At 48.5% G+C, this 12,144-nt stretch overlaps 2 protein-coding genes across 2 annotated transcripts; one reads left to right on the top strand and one right to left on the bottom strand.

Annotated features, from left to right (window-relative positions):
• Window positions 1-5,708: 5,708 nt before the first annotated feature.
• Window positions 5,709-7,166, bottom strand: LOC117834743 (BTB/POZ and MATH domain-containing protein 1). The gene has a single exon (XM_034714270.2). It carries the CDS (start codon window positions 6,906-6,908, stop codon window positions 5,820-5,822), a length of 1,089 nt encoding a protein of 362 aa, XP_034570161.1. The 5' UTR covers window positions 6,909-7,166; the 3' UTR covers window positions 5,709-5,819.
• Window positions 7,167-7,934: 768 nt separating this feature from the next.
• On the top strand, window positions 7,935-8,561 carry LOC117834571 (uncharacterized). Its single transcript, XM_034714122.1, has one exon. It carries the CDS (start codon window positions 7,935-7,937, stop codon window positions 8,559-8,561), a length of 627 nt encoding a protein of 208 aa, XP_034570013.1.
• Window positions 8,562-12,144: the final 3,583 nt, after the last annotated feature.

Below are 12,144 nucleotides of genomic sequence, written 5' to 3'. Positions count from 1 at the left end.
GTCCACATCTTCTTCTAGGGTCCTACTGAATGGGATCCCAAATCCACCTCTAAAACACAGGAGAGGGTTACGTCAAGGGGACCCCCTCTCACCGCTCCTCTTCGTCATCGCAATTGACCCGCTACAAAGGCTACTACACATAGCAACGGAAATGGGTATATTTTCTAAGATACGAGGCCGCGGGCCTTCATGTCGGATATCTATGTATGTGGATGATGCGGCACTATTCATTACATCAAGAAAAGAGGAGATAGATGCGCTAGTAAACATACTGAATATGTTCGGAGAGGTGACTGGGCTCAAAGCAAATTTCCAAAAATCAACTGCTCTACCCATCTGTTGTCAAGGGATAGCGTTAACAGATATTTTACAGAACATGCCAGCCAGGATAGGAACCTTCCCAACCAAATACCTTGGCCTTCCGCTATCTACATCACGACTTAAAACGGTAGACTTCCAGCCTCTAGTTGACAAGGCAATAGGGAAACTTAACAGCTGGAATGCACGAAACATGACTGCAGCAGGGCGTTTGACACTTGTCAAATCGGTGCTGACAGCCCAACCAATATATTTACTCACAGCTTTACAGGCACCAAAGCAAATCATGAAGACCATAGATGCCAAAAGAAAGCAGTTTATTTGGGCCGGAAATGAGAATGTCACTGGCGGGAAATGTAAGGTGAATTGGACGCGAGCTGCCAGATACAAGAAAGGTGGTGGTCTTGGGATTCTACACCTGGGAAAATTCTCCAGAGCGTTACGACTGCGTTGGCTGTGGCAGCAATGGACGAATGCAAACGCCTTATGGGATGATTGTGATATCCCCTGCACACAGGTTGATCGTAAATTATTCGCGGCAGCCACCACTATATCAATTGGTGATGGTAACAGAATTTCATTTTGGGACAGTGGCTGGATCGATGGCCAAAGGCCCAGAGATATGGCGCCCAACCTCCACAGCATTTCAAAACGGAAAAGCAGATCGCCACGTGAAGCCATCACAAACAATGCGTGGGTCACAGATATTGACCTCCAACACCAGAGCTTTTTGGTCACTCACTTCATTGAGCTGCAGAGAATCTGGAACGCGGCGAGCGGACTACAACTTCGACCAGGGGTTCCGGACACCATTCGATGGAAATTGACGGCCGATGGTCACTATAGTACGAGCTCAGCATACCGGGCACAGTTTTTCGAGTCCACAAACACCAACTTTGAAGTCATCATCTGGAAACCGTGGGCGCCCCCAAAGTGTAAGTTTTTCAGTTGGCTGGCGATTCAGGACAGAATCTGGACAGCGGACCGACTGCAACGACGGGGCTGGCCGTGCAACCCAAATTGTGCTCTCTGCGAAGCAACTCAAGAGATGGGGCTCCACATGTTCACCGCATGCAATTACACAAAAAAATGTCTGGTCTCAACTAAGCGTGTGGACGAGGTGCCCGGCAATTAACCCAGATTGTTGGGCTTCATATGACACTCTGCATGACTGGTGGACGGCTTTAGCAGGCGCGCAGGTCGCTGACAAAAGAGGCTTCCGATCTCTCATCCTCTTAGTTCTGTGGGAAGTTTGGAAAGAGCGTAACGCGCGAGTTTTCCATCGACAGGAACAATCCATCCCCCGTTTAGTGACTCGCATAAGGGACGAGGCAGCCACGTGGGTGTCGGCAGGTGCTGTGCACCTGGAGCGGTTTTTAGACGCCGCAAGGCGTAGTTGAGTGTATATAAGGGCGTTTTTTCAGCTTATTTTTGCCGGTGAGCTAAGTTCGCATCGCGCGGCATGTAATTTTTTCTAATCTGTTCAGCCTTCAGGCTTTCCGCTTTATTAATATAGCGGCAGCTCTCCTGCCAGCTCGTTTCAAAAAAAAAAAATCTCTTGTTCACTTACCAGAAAGGAAACATCGAATGCTACGCTAGTGAAAAACAAAAATTAACCACATTTCCACATGACCACTTGCGAGTCAAGTATCATGCATCATATACCTTCCCGTCGCGCAGCGCAACGGAAAACTTGGCAAAGCACGAGCAGTCAAGGTGGTTGACGTCCAGAAAGTAGTCGGACGGTTCAATGTAGTGCGCAAACGAGCAGCATCTCTAAAAAAACCACACGTCCGGAGAGCGCAACTACGGAGCGTGGTAGCGCTCAATGCCGTGCTCGATGGACAGCAACAAGCCAACAACGCACAGCAGCCGGCAGCCACCACGTCAGTTAGGAGGCGCACGATGCCTTCGTAGGCTAATTAGGGTTCACTACCCCCTCGCCGATGATTAGAATTTATAAAACCATCTAATGGGCCAGACTCTTGGGCCAACTGGACCGGACTGATGCTCTTGGGAGTATATACGGAGCAAGTCCAACATTACATTCACACATAGGTTAATTTTCAACCTATGCGTAAAATTTTTAACCTATCTGAACGCAGCCTTATAGGAGTGGTAAACTTAGTTATTGCAATACAGGAGTAATTCATATAACGAGTGAAAAATATTTTTAATTTATTAAAATCAATATTTTTGCCACACGAAACACCACCACCTTATTTTCTCCGGATACAAAACCAACAAACTGCTATAAATCCATTCATGGTGGTGCGCAGAAATCTTTCTACTCTAACATTCATCATGGCCACGCACCCCTGGCCTCCGGCGCCGGCATCAGAGGCGACGGGCTCGAGCTCTGCTGGCTCTTATCATGCGATGATGAGCAGTGTATGCAGATGCACCTCTTGTCACCGTCGCAGAATCCGCTGACGTTGCCCTCCTCTTGGCACCGAGGTTTACACAACTCGCAGGAGGAAACTCTGCTGGGGTAGAACGTGCAGCCGGCGCCGCCTATCTGCGAACCAGCGCCGCAGCCTAGTGTGGCGTACACAAGATGGAGTTCTGTTACAAGACTTGAGATAATACGAGCAGATAAAGAATCTATCTCTAGATACTCTAGAACTCCTATTTGAATACGCATGCAAGATATCCATGTCTCTAACAGCCATGAGCATAGGAGGGTAGAAGAAGAAGACGAGGAGATGCAGATGTTTGTTACCTGACGGCAAAAGGAACGACAGCACTAGGACAGATGTAGCTGCAGCTACGATCATCTTGCAAGCCATGGTTGGGAAATTTACTCTCTAGCTCTCGATCAATGGATCTGACTGGACTGTAGTTAGCTAGGATGGATCGCTTGGGTACATGGATTTTTATAATGTAGGATCACGGTATGTGTCATCATATTGGTTGAGTATTGAATTGTATAAAGTCGCATTTCTTTGGCGACCATTGAATGCAGACCGTTTTAATTTCTAATGTTGTAACCGTCTGGTTACATTAGGACCAAACTAAGAGCAGCTGGATTTGGCAGCTTTTTATTTACTACTACTTTTATAGAGTCCTGCTATATAACTTGCCATACCTCTAGAGCTGGCATCTGATGTAAACTTACCTGCTTAAAATGAAGCCAAACCTTTTAGTGCTGTACGGAGTATTCAAATTAGAAGAAATTCATCAGCAAGGAAGAAATAATTATTACCTTTTTGGGTAGAACCATTCATCAGCAAGGAAGAAATTGTTGGCGGAAATTGAGTCCGAGCAAAGAATTTTTACCGGATTTCACCTTTATATTACACTTTACTACCTGTTCACCAAAGCTTATACATCCTATATGTAATACCACGGATAATTCCTAAAAACTCCTCAATGTTTGTAAACCTTTTTGAGTGAGAAAAGAGGAAAGATGAAATGATCCTGTTGGCCATCATGACACACAACACACAAAATCCACTATTTCCAGCAGTATAAACTGATCAAAAATTTAAATAAGAATAATCTGTCGGATAATTGGCTGTGAGTTAGCTCCCTTATAAACCATATATAATTGGACGTAGCAGGATCTTGGAGCCAATGGATAGCAAGCTACATCCTGCAGTTTCCACGCGAATATCAATCTAACTACCAAAGGATTTTCAATCCCAACACTATGGCTAGAACGTTTGCACACAATTTAATATGCTGCCACGTAGGACCTTTTGCTGATTTTATAATAGCATTAAAGAGGAGCGAGAGGAAAATGCAGAAAATTGGGTCTCATGCAAGCAAGCAACTATGGGCCTGTTTGGTTACCATTGCTTATAAATAAGCAACTTATAAATAAGCAAATAAGTTGCTTATGACCCAAACACCCTTACTTATAGACTTGCTTATAAGTTGCTTTTGCATTAGCAAATAAGCAAGTTTGGAGCTGCTTATTTTGCTTATGGGGTACTCTTTACCCCCCTACCCTTCCCACTTTTCTCTCTCTCCTCCCACTTTTCTCCTTTCCCCAGATCCCCTTCTCTCTCTCCTTCTCTCCCCCGGCCGGCGCTCCCACCGCGCCCGCCGGTCCCTCCCCGCCGCCGCCCGCCGCCGCCGCTCGCGCCCGCCGCCGCTCCCGCCCGCCGCCGCCGCCGCCCCTCCCGCCCGCCGCCGCCGCTCCCGCGCGCGCCCGCCGCCGCCGCTCGCACGCGCGCCCGCCGCCGCCGCCGCTCGCACGCGTGCCCGCCGCCGCCGCCCGGCGCCCGCCGCCCGCCCTCCCGCGCGCGCCCGCCGCCGCCACCCCTCCCGCCCGCCGCCACCGCTCCCGCGCGCGCCCGCCTCCCCTTGCTCGCTTTCTCCGCTGCGCCGGCGCCGCCTCGGTCGGTCCCCCGCCGCCAGCCTCCCGCCATGTCCGGCGCGGCAGTCCAGGCGGTGGAGCCCCGCCCAGCGGCAGCTGCTGGACCCGCGGCCGCCGCGTCTCAGCCGGCGGCGGGAGGGGGCGGCGGGGCGGCGGGGCGGGCGGCGACGATGGAGCACGTGCGGCTGGCGCTGCGGGAGACGGAGGCGGAGCGGGAGGCGCGGATCCGGGCCGTCTTCGCCTCCTTCGACGCCGCAGGCCGGGGCCACCTCGACCACGCGCAGATCGTCGCGGGGCTCGCCGTGCTGCGCGACTGCTATTGACACCGATGCTTGGGCGACGAAGGTTGAAAATATTTGCATTTTTTGAAACGAAAGGCAGGGGCAAATGTGAGGGTAGAGGGAGATGGGATGGCAGGGGCAAATGTGTCAATAGCAGTCTCATTTATTGCAAATAAGCAACCCAAACCAAACACCTAGACTTATAAATAAGCAACTACAATAAGCAAATAAGCAACTTATAAATAAGCAAAGGTAAACCAAACAGGCCCTATTTCCTGTTGTGAAATAAATCGAAGCCAGGCCTTTTACTGCTGTCTGTATAATTGCGTAGAAATTGTTACCGTAGAGCAAATAATAGTTACTAGATTTCACCTCGATCTATGCTACTTTACTATCGATCTGTTCACCATATAAATGGATTCCAGTTTTCATTCTAAAAGAATCCTAAAAATAAAACACCATATAATTGGATTCCAGTTTTCATTCTAAAAGAAATCCTAAAAATAAAAGTCAACTTGACCAATAAAACATTTTTATAAGCACCAATAATACATTTGAACTAATAGTACCATCAACAAAATATATTTAAAAATGAAAATATATTTCATCATGGACTATTATAACTTCTACAACGATGACCCACTTTAAATAGTTGATACATGTGACAATGTAGCATAATCAGTGAATTTTTATTTGCGTACTAAAACATTCTATGTATTTCATACGCATCAATGATAAATTATTTTAGCAATCTTTATAAAACTGTGAGACCGTATGCTTACAATTGATCAGAAATATAGTAGCTACATCAAGCAAAATTTAGCATATATAATACAAAGAAATAATTGTAATTCCAAAATCTTGCTAAATCTTGCTACCTACAATATTATAAGAAGTCAGATAGTGACCTTTGCAAGCAACTCCTTGAGGACGGATGGACAACTATTCGTCAAGTGGTCAAAGGCATCAGTCCCTATGGCTGCATTCAGGTTGTTACCAGACATGAGAAACTGAAAGCACGCCTTCTTAAGGCCGTGACGCCCATGTTGCTCGGCCAACGTCAGTATTGTTCCAACAGTGGTTGTATCAATGTAGTTACAAAGCTTGTCTTCACATATCAGCTTTAGCCTCTCTAGACTGTATCTGTCTGCCGCCACGAGTAAATGCTGCGCCATGACCATGGCTGCACCCTGGTCTATCTCAGGCAGGGAGTCAGTGTACACAAAGTGTAGCAAGGCCTCGAAAACTCTGGCTTCCATGTCGTCGATGCGAACACACTCCGCGGCCTTCTCCTTCATCGGGCTGAAGAACTCTGCCATAAAGACCGGCGACCGAGCCACCAGTATGTTCCTGTGCGCCGCAAACGTCTCGCCATCGACCACAAACGTGATGTCTGCCCCCTTTCCACTGGATAGGAGATGGCCAAGATCCTTATCAATGTTGGACGGCGGCACAACAACGAACCTCTCGGCGGCCACACCTTTGTCTTTATGGATCACCTTCAAGACGGTGATGTCGCACCTGACGCTGAAACAGTCATCTATAATGCAGCCGGAAAGCTCCAATGTGAAGCTCTTAATAAACCTGTCGATGCCTCTTTTCTCGATCATGGTAGCGAAGAACTCGCTGCTCTTGCTGTACCCTGGCACCGGTTCTCCGTTCTCGCCAAGCAAGCTGAACCTGAACCGTGCCTTGACGACGTCCGGACCACAGGTACTGGGATCGATCTTGAGATACAAGGATATGCAATCACTGTTATCGTAGGAATTGCCATTAGGGTAGTAGAGGATGGACCAGCGATGGCCGGCGGCGGCGAACGTGGCGGCAGTGATGAAGTCGCCATAGACGACTCCCTTGGTCTGGGAGTAGCCATTGACGGTGAGCACGTGTGATCCGGAGACTGCCTTGGCGACCAACTCCGACGTGCCCTCCGGCGGGGCGATGCTACGACTGGCGGCAGGTGCCCAGCCTAGGGCAGCCCACATGCTCGCGACCTAGCTTGCACTACGTCGTCGGTTTCGGCGGCGGCGAATCAGTCGTGGGATCGAATCATCGAAAGGGTTTTATGTGAGATCACAGAGGGAGAAGGAACCCCAAGACGACACGTTACATGTCCGATCTGTATACGATATAGGTTTTGTGCAGCAACGTAACCAACCTTTCCAACGAGTCTAACACAAACGAGTCCTAGGTGATCATAATTGTACTCATGTAAATCTCTTGGTGATTTTCACCATTTATAAACACGCAACAAATAACCGGAGCAACTCCAAGAGTATCCTAAAAAATTCTTCCTCAAAATTATGTATTAGGGGTTTTTCCAAAAAAATTTCCCCCAAAAACATATCAGTCCACAGCAGATCGCTAATAAATAGTTCCTAATATTTCAAACACAGGTCACGTCATCGTATTGGGCCCATCGGAAGGGACGCGCGGGCGTACGGGAATCAGGATTGGGGGAGGAACGCCAACGCTAAAATATACGCGGTAGCAGGCTGTTTTTTAGCGTCGCTAAAAAATTGGGGAAGGTTTAGGTGGATTGTTGGAGTTCATTTTTTCTCTTTTTTTTCTAAAAAAGGTATTGGGAGTAAAATTAAGAGCAACTCCAAGAGTATCCTAAAAAATTCTTCCCCAAAACTATGTATTAGGGGTTCTCCTAAAAAAATTTCCCCCAAAAACATATTAGGCCACAGCAGATCGCTAATAAATAGCCCCCAATATTTCAAACACAGGCCACGTCATCGTATTGGGCCCATCGGAAGGGACGCGCGGGCGTGCGGGAATCAGGATTGGGGGAGGAATGCCAACGCTAAAATATACGCGGTGGCAGACTGTTTTTTAGCGTCGCTAAAAAATTGGGGAAGGTTTAGGTGGATTGTTGGAGTTCATTTTTTCTCTCTTTTTTCCTAAAAAAGATATTGGGGGTAAGATTAGCAGCCTCTTGGAGTTGCTCTAACAGCCTCTTGGAGTTGCTCAGGCAACTACGTATCCTCCTTCCTTACAAACGCAACATGAGCGACCAGACGACCGGCCACCGCCGCCAAACCTCGCCGCTGGACGACGACGACCTCCTCGGTGAGATCCTCGCCCGCGTGCCCCTGCAGCCCTCCTCGCTCCTCCGCATCTCCATCGTGTGCAAGCGCTGGCAGCGCCTCGTCTCCGGCGAATGGTTCCGCCACCGCTTATGCGCGCACCACCGGAAGGCGCCGCTCCTCGGCTACTTCCACCTCAGCACGATCTTCAACGATGTCGTGTTCAACCCGATCATGGAACCCCCGGACCGCATCCATCCCCGGCGCTTCTTGCCGGGACGCGCCCTCCCCGCCGCCGGGCAGGACATCGAGCTGCTTGGCTGCCGCCACGGACGCGTCGTCTTCACCAACATTTCAGCTATCACCGTCTTCGTCTGCGATCCTGTCACCGGAGGCTATGCCCGGTTGGCCGTCCCGCCGGAGTTTCCCAAATTGTTCATCAACGGGACGGTGCTCTGCGCGGCTGGCGAGCAGGGCCACGTGCACGGCGCCTGCCACTCGAGCCCCTTCAAGGTGGTCATGGTGTCCATGTTCACAGAAGACCGTCGTCCGATGGCCTGTGTCTACTCATCGGACTGGCCTGTGGGGAAATATCATCCGGCATGATGATCGTGATCATCGATGGAAGATTGTTGGCTCCAGCACCCTTATTGGCCATGCCCTCTGCTGGTTGATTTCCTCTGGAAGCCAGGATGAGGATGAGGATGGTTACATTCCTGTACCTTATGGCGTACTTGAGTTTGATTTAGATAGGAATATACTAACTATTACGAAGGGACCTCCCATTAATCATATGGTCGGCTGGGGTCAAATCGTCAAGACAATCGATGGCCATGTTGGCTTCGCGACATTGCTGTACCAGACATTGGGGTCGTTGCAGGTGTGGCATGGGAATGTCAACTGCAGTTATGTTGCTACATGGATATGATGCTTTTTAAGACAGCAGATCTTCACAGTATCTTTGGGCTTCAGGAGATAAGGAGACATGGTATATTTGGGTACGATGAGGATGATAATGTAATCTTCATATACTCCTATGAAGGAGACTCCCGTTTGTTCATGCTTCAACTTGACACGATGCAATTCAAGATGCATTATGAAACAATAGGAAGAAGGTATCCTACTATGTGTCACCCTTTCAGGAGTTTCTACACTGCAGGTGATTCCTCATCCTTGGTCCTAACATTGTAAGAGAAACACCAACCTAATTATTTTTTTCATACATGGTAGCTGGTCTTAACTCTTTGGAGATACCAACTGAACTGTCACATTCGAAACCTCAAACCTAGTTACCTTATTGTATTAAGATCTTCTGTAGTGGTTTAAAACTACCCACCGGTACTTGGTGCTTTTATCTGTGATTTTTGACTTTTATCCACCGTCTGATCTGAAAAAAAAATTAAAAAAATAAATTTACAAACTATTTTTGGTACTTGTACCACCAATTAGGTAGTCCTGGGTATTTCTCTTTAGGTGCTTCACTACGGGAAACCTTAAATTCGCCGAGTGTTTTCTTTTTGCCGAGTGTTTTTTTTCGGACACTCGGCAAACAAGCTCTTTGCCGAGTGCCAAGCCAAAAACACTCGGCAAAAAAAAAATACTCGGCAAATAGGGGCTTTGCCGAGTGTCAAATAAAAAACACTCGGAAAAGAGGGGGGTTTGCCGAGTGTCAAAAAAAACACTCGGCAAAGAGGGGGGTTTGCCTAGTATTTTTTTTGACACTCGGCAAAAGAATAATTTTTTTTTCTCTTTTCACCATGAAATTTTTTCTACTCCCTACATACAACATGTGGTACTCCATGTTAAAATTTGGTATATTTTTTAATTTATTTGCTATATTTATTTAATTAATTGCATTTCAAGGGAATTTTTGGTATAAGTCAAATTTGAACTGCAAGTGATTGAAATTATGGAATAAAATGAGTAGAAAAATGATATTCATGTTATTTGGACCAATTTGAGACCTGACCCATGAAATGAAAAGAAATTTCGAACATCTTGTTCAGGAAACACGACCATGAACGTGTGGCAGTAGTATTTTTAAATTGTAAAAAAAACAATCAAAGTCTGAAAATTATGAGATTTGCCATGATGTGATGATATAATACGTGGAGGTTGTGGAAAAAAATTGAGAAGATTTTGCACATTTTATCATGTACGATGATTACAAACCGAAGCATCTCAGAAGAAGAATAGTAACTTTGAGAAGGATTTGAAAAAATTTAGAGTCGAAGTGACGGTCGAGTTCGGTTTGACTACAAAACTTTTTGTATAGTCAGTAGAGAACCTATATTGGTTCGTGTGAAAATTTGGTATTTTTTTGAAACTGCTGGATATTTTTTAAAATTTTTTCAAAAAATTTTTACCGAGTGTCCAACGTAGGACACTCGGCAAACAGCCCCCACCACAAAACAAATAGCCGCCCCCCCCCCCCGGGCCCCCTCCCCACTCTCTATCTTCCTCGGCCCCCTCCCGGCCCCCACTCTCCTCTCTTCCTCTTGCCGCAAGCCGCCCTCCGCCGCCGCCGCCGCACGCCTCCGCCGCCGCCGCCGCCGCCCGCCTCCGCCGCCGCCGCCGCCGGCTCCCCTCCCTCGCCTAGCGCGCCCCCTCCCCTCCCTCCCCATCTCCGCGCTCTCCTCCCTCTCCCTCGCCTAGCGCGGCCGGCCTCTCCTCCCTCTCCGGCTGCCGCCCCGGCCCCTCCTCTCCCTTTCTCCAGCCACCGCCCCGCCCATCTTCTCCGGATCCGGCCGGATCCGGCCACCGCACAGCCCCTCCTCCCCGGATCCGGTGAGCGCGGACTTCGTGGTGGTGGCGCCGGATCCCTCGCCTCCCTCTCCAGGTAACTCCCTCCACTCCTCCGCTCTTCCCCTCTCTCGCGCGGCGGCCTCTCTCCGGCCGCCGCCCCGCCCCTCTCCCCGGATCCGAGGGGGACTCCCCCCTCTACCCCGGATCCGTCGACGTCGAGGCCAGGGTGTGGTGGAGGTGGTGGCCGGCGGGTGTGGTGGTGGTGGCGGCGGCGGGCATGGCGGCGCGGAGGCAAGGCACGACGGCCGGTGGGAGGCACGGGTGCAAGGCGTCGACGGCAGGAGGCAAGGCACGGCAGCATGGGAGGTGGTGCTGTGGTGGTGGTGCTGGCGGTGGTGGCGGCGGTGGCGGCGGCGGAGCTGGCGGTGGTGGCGGCGGCGGAGCTGGCGGTGGTGGCGGCGGCGGAGCAGGATGTGGTGGCGGCAGCGGAGCTGGCGGTGGTGGCGGCGGAGGATGTTTTTTTTTTATTTTTTCAAAAATTTGTTGCCGAGTGTTTTCTCGGCACTCGGTAGAGACTTTGCCGAGTGCCCGACACAAAACACTCGGCAACTAAGTGTTTGCCGACTGTAAAATTGCCGTGTGCCGTTTGCCGAGTGTTACACTCGGCAAACGGTTCACCGAGGGTTTTTTGCCCTTCGCCGAGTGCCCCTAGCACTCGGCAATTTCACTGTCTCCCGTAGTGCTTCAATGTACTTCATTTGTTTCCACCATTAAGTTTCTCGGGATGGACAGTTCTCATTTTTTCCAACCATTCTAAAGTTTCTCTATTTTATTCAGAACTTTATCTAGTTTAATCTTGCTATTAAATCATTTAACTGCATACTCCCTCCGATTCGCTTTTGATAGGCATATGTTTTGATGGTCTTATTCCATCAACTTAATAGTTGTCTTGGGTATAATGCGTGACTCTACATTCTTCCGACCAAGATTGGCTACATGAGCATCAAGAAGTTTAGGCATCAAGAAGTTTAGGCTTTAATGAATTGCTTGTTTACGAGGACTAATTAATAGCATGATTAAATGGATGATAAGTATGATGATAGGTGGGATTATTTTTCTAGATCATTGTGCCATGAGAAAATCGTACTATGAAAAGAGAATGGAGGGAGTAATATATAACAGGTTTTGTTTATTCATATATTTTAAGATTGTATTTTTGTCACTTGTTGGCGAGCCCTACTGCAGTTCGCTAGCCATGTATACCACACAAAAAATAAACAGAATCTCTGGTCTCCAATTTTTGTACAGCGTATGAGTTTGCACTTGTCTAGGTTGTCTGTTTGACATGTTTCCTTTTGTTATAAGATCATTTTTTATTATGAGATTTTTTAGGGTTTTACAACAGTGCAAGCTTCAAGAGCGAGTTAATTTTCTCTAGTTATAT

Source organism: Setaria viridis, chromosome 8 (genome assembly GCF_005286985.2).
Source record: "Setaria viridis chromosome 8, Setaria_viridis_v4.0, whole genome shotgun sequence".
In the NCBI taxonomy this organism is placed as follows: Eukaryota; Viridiplantae; Streptophyta; class Magnoliopsida; order Poales; family Poaceae; genus Setaria; species Setaria viridis.
Note: the sequence above shows the minus strand (reverse complement) of the source record. Positions and strands in the feature narration are given on the sequence as shown.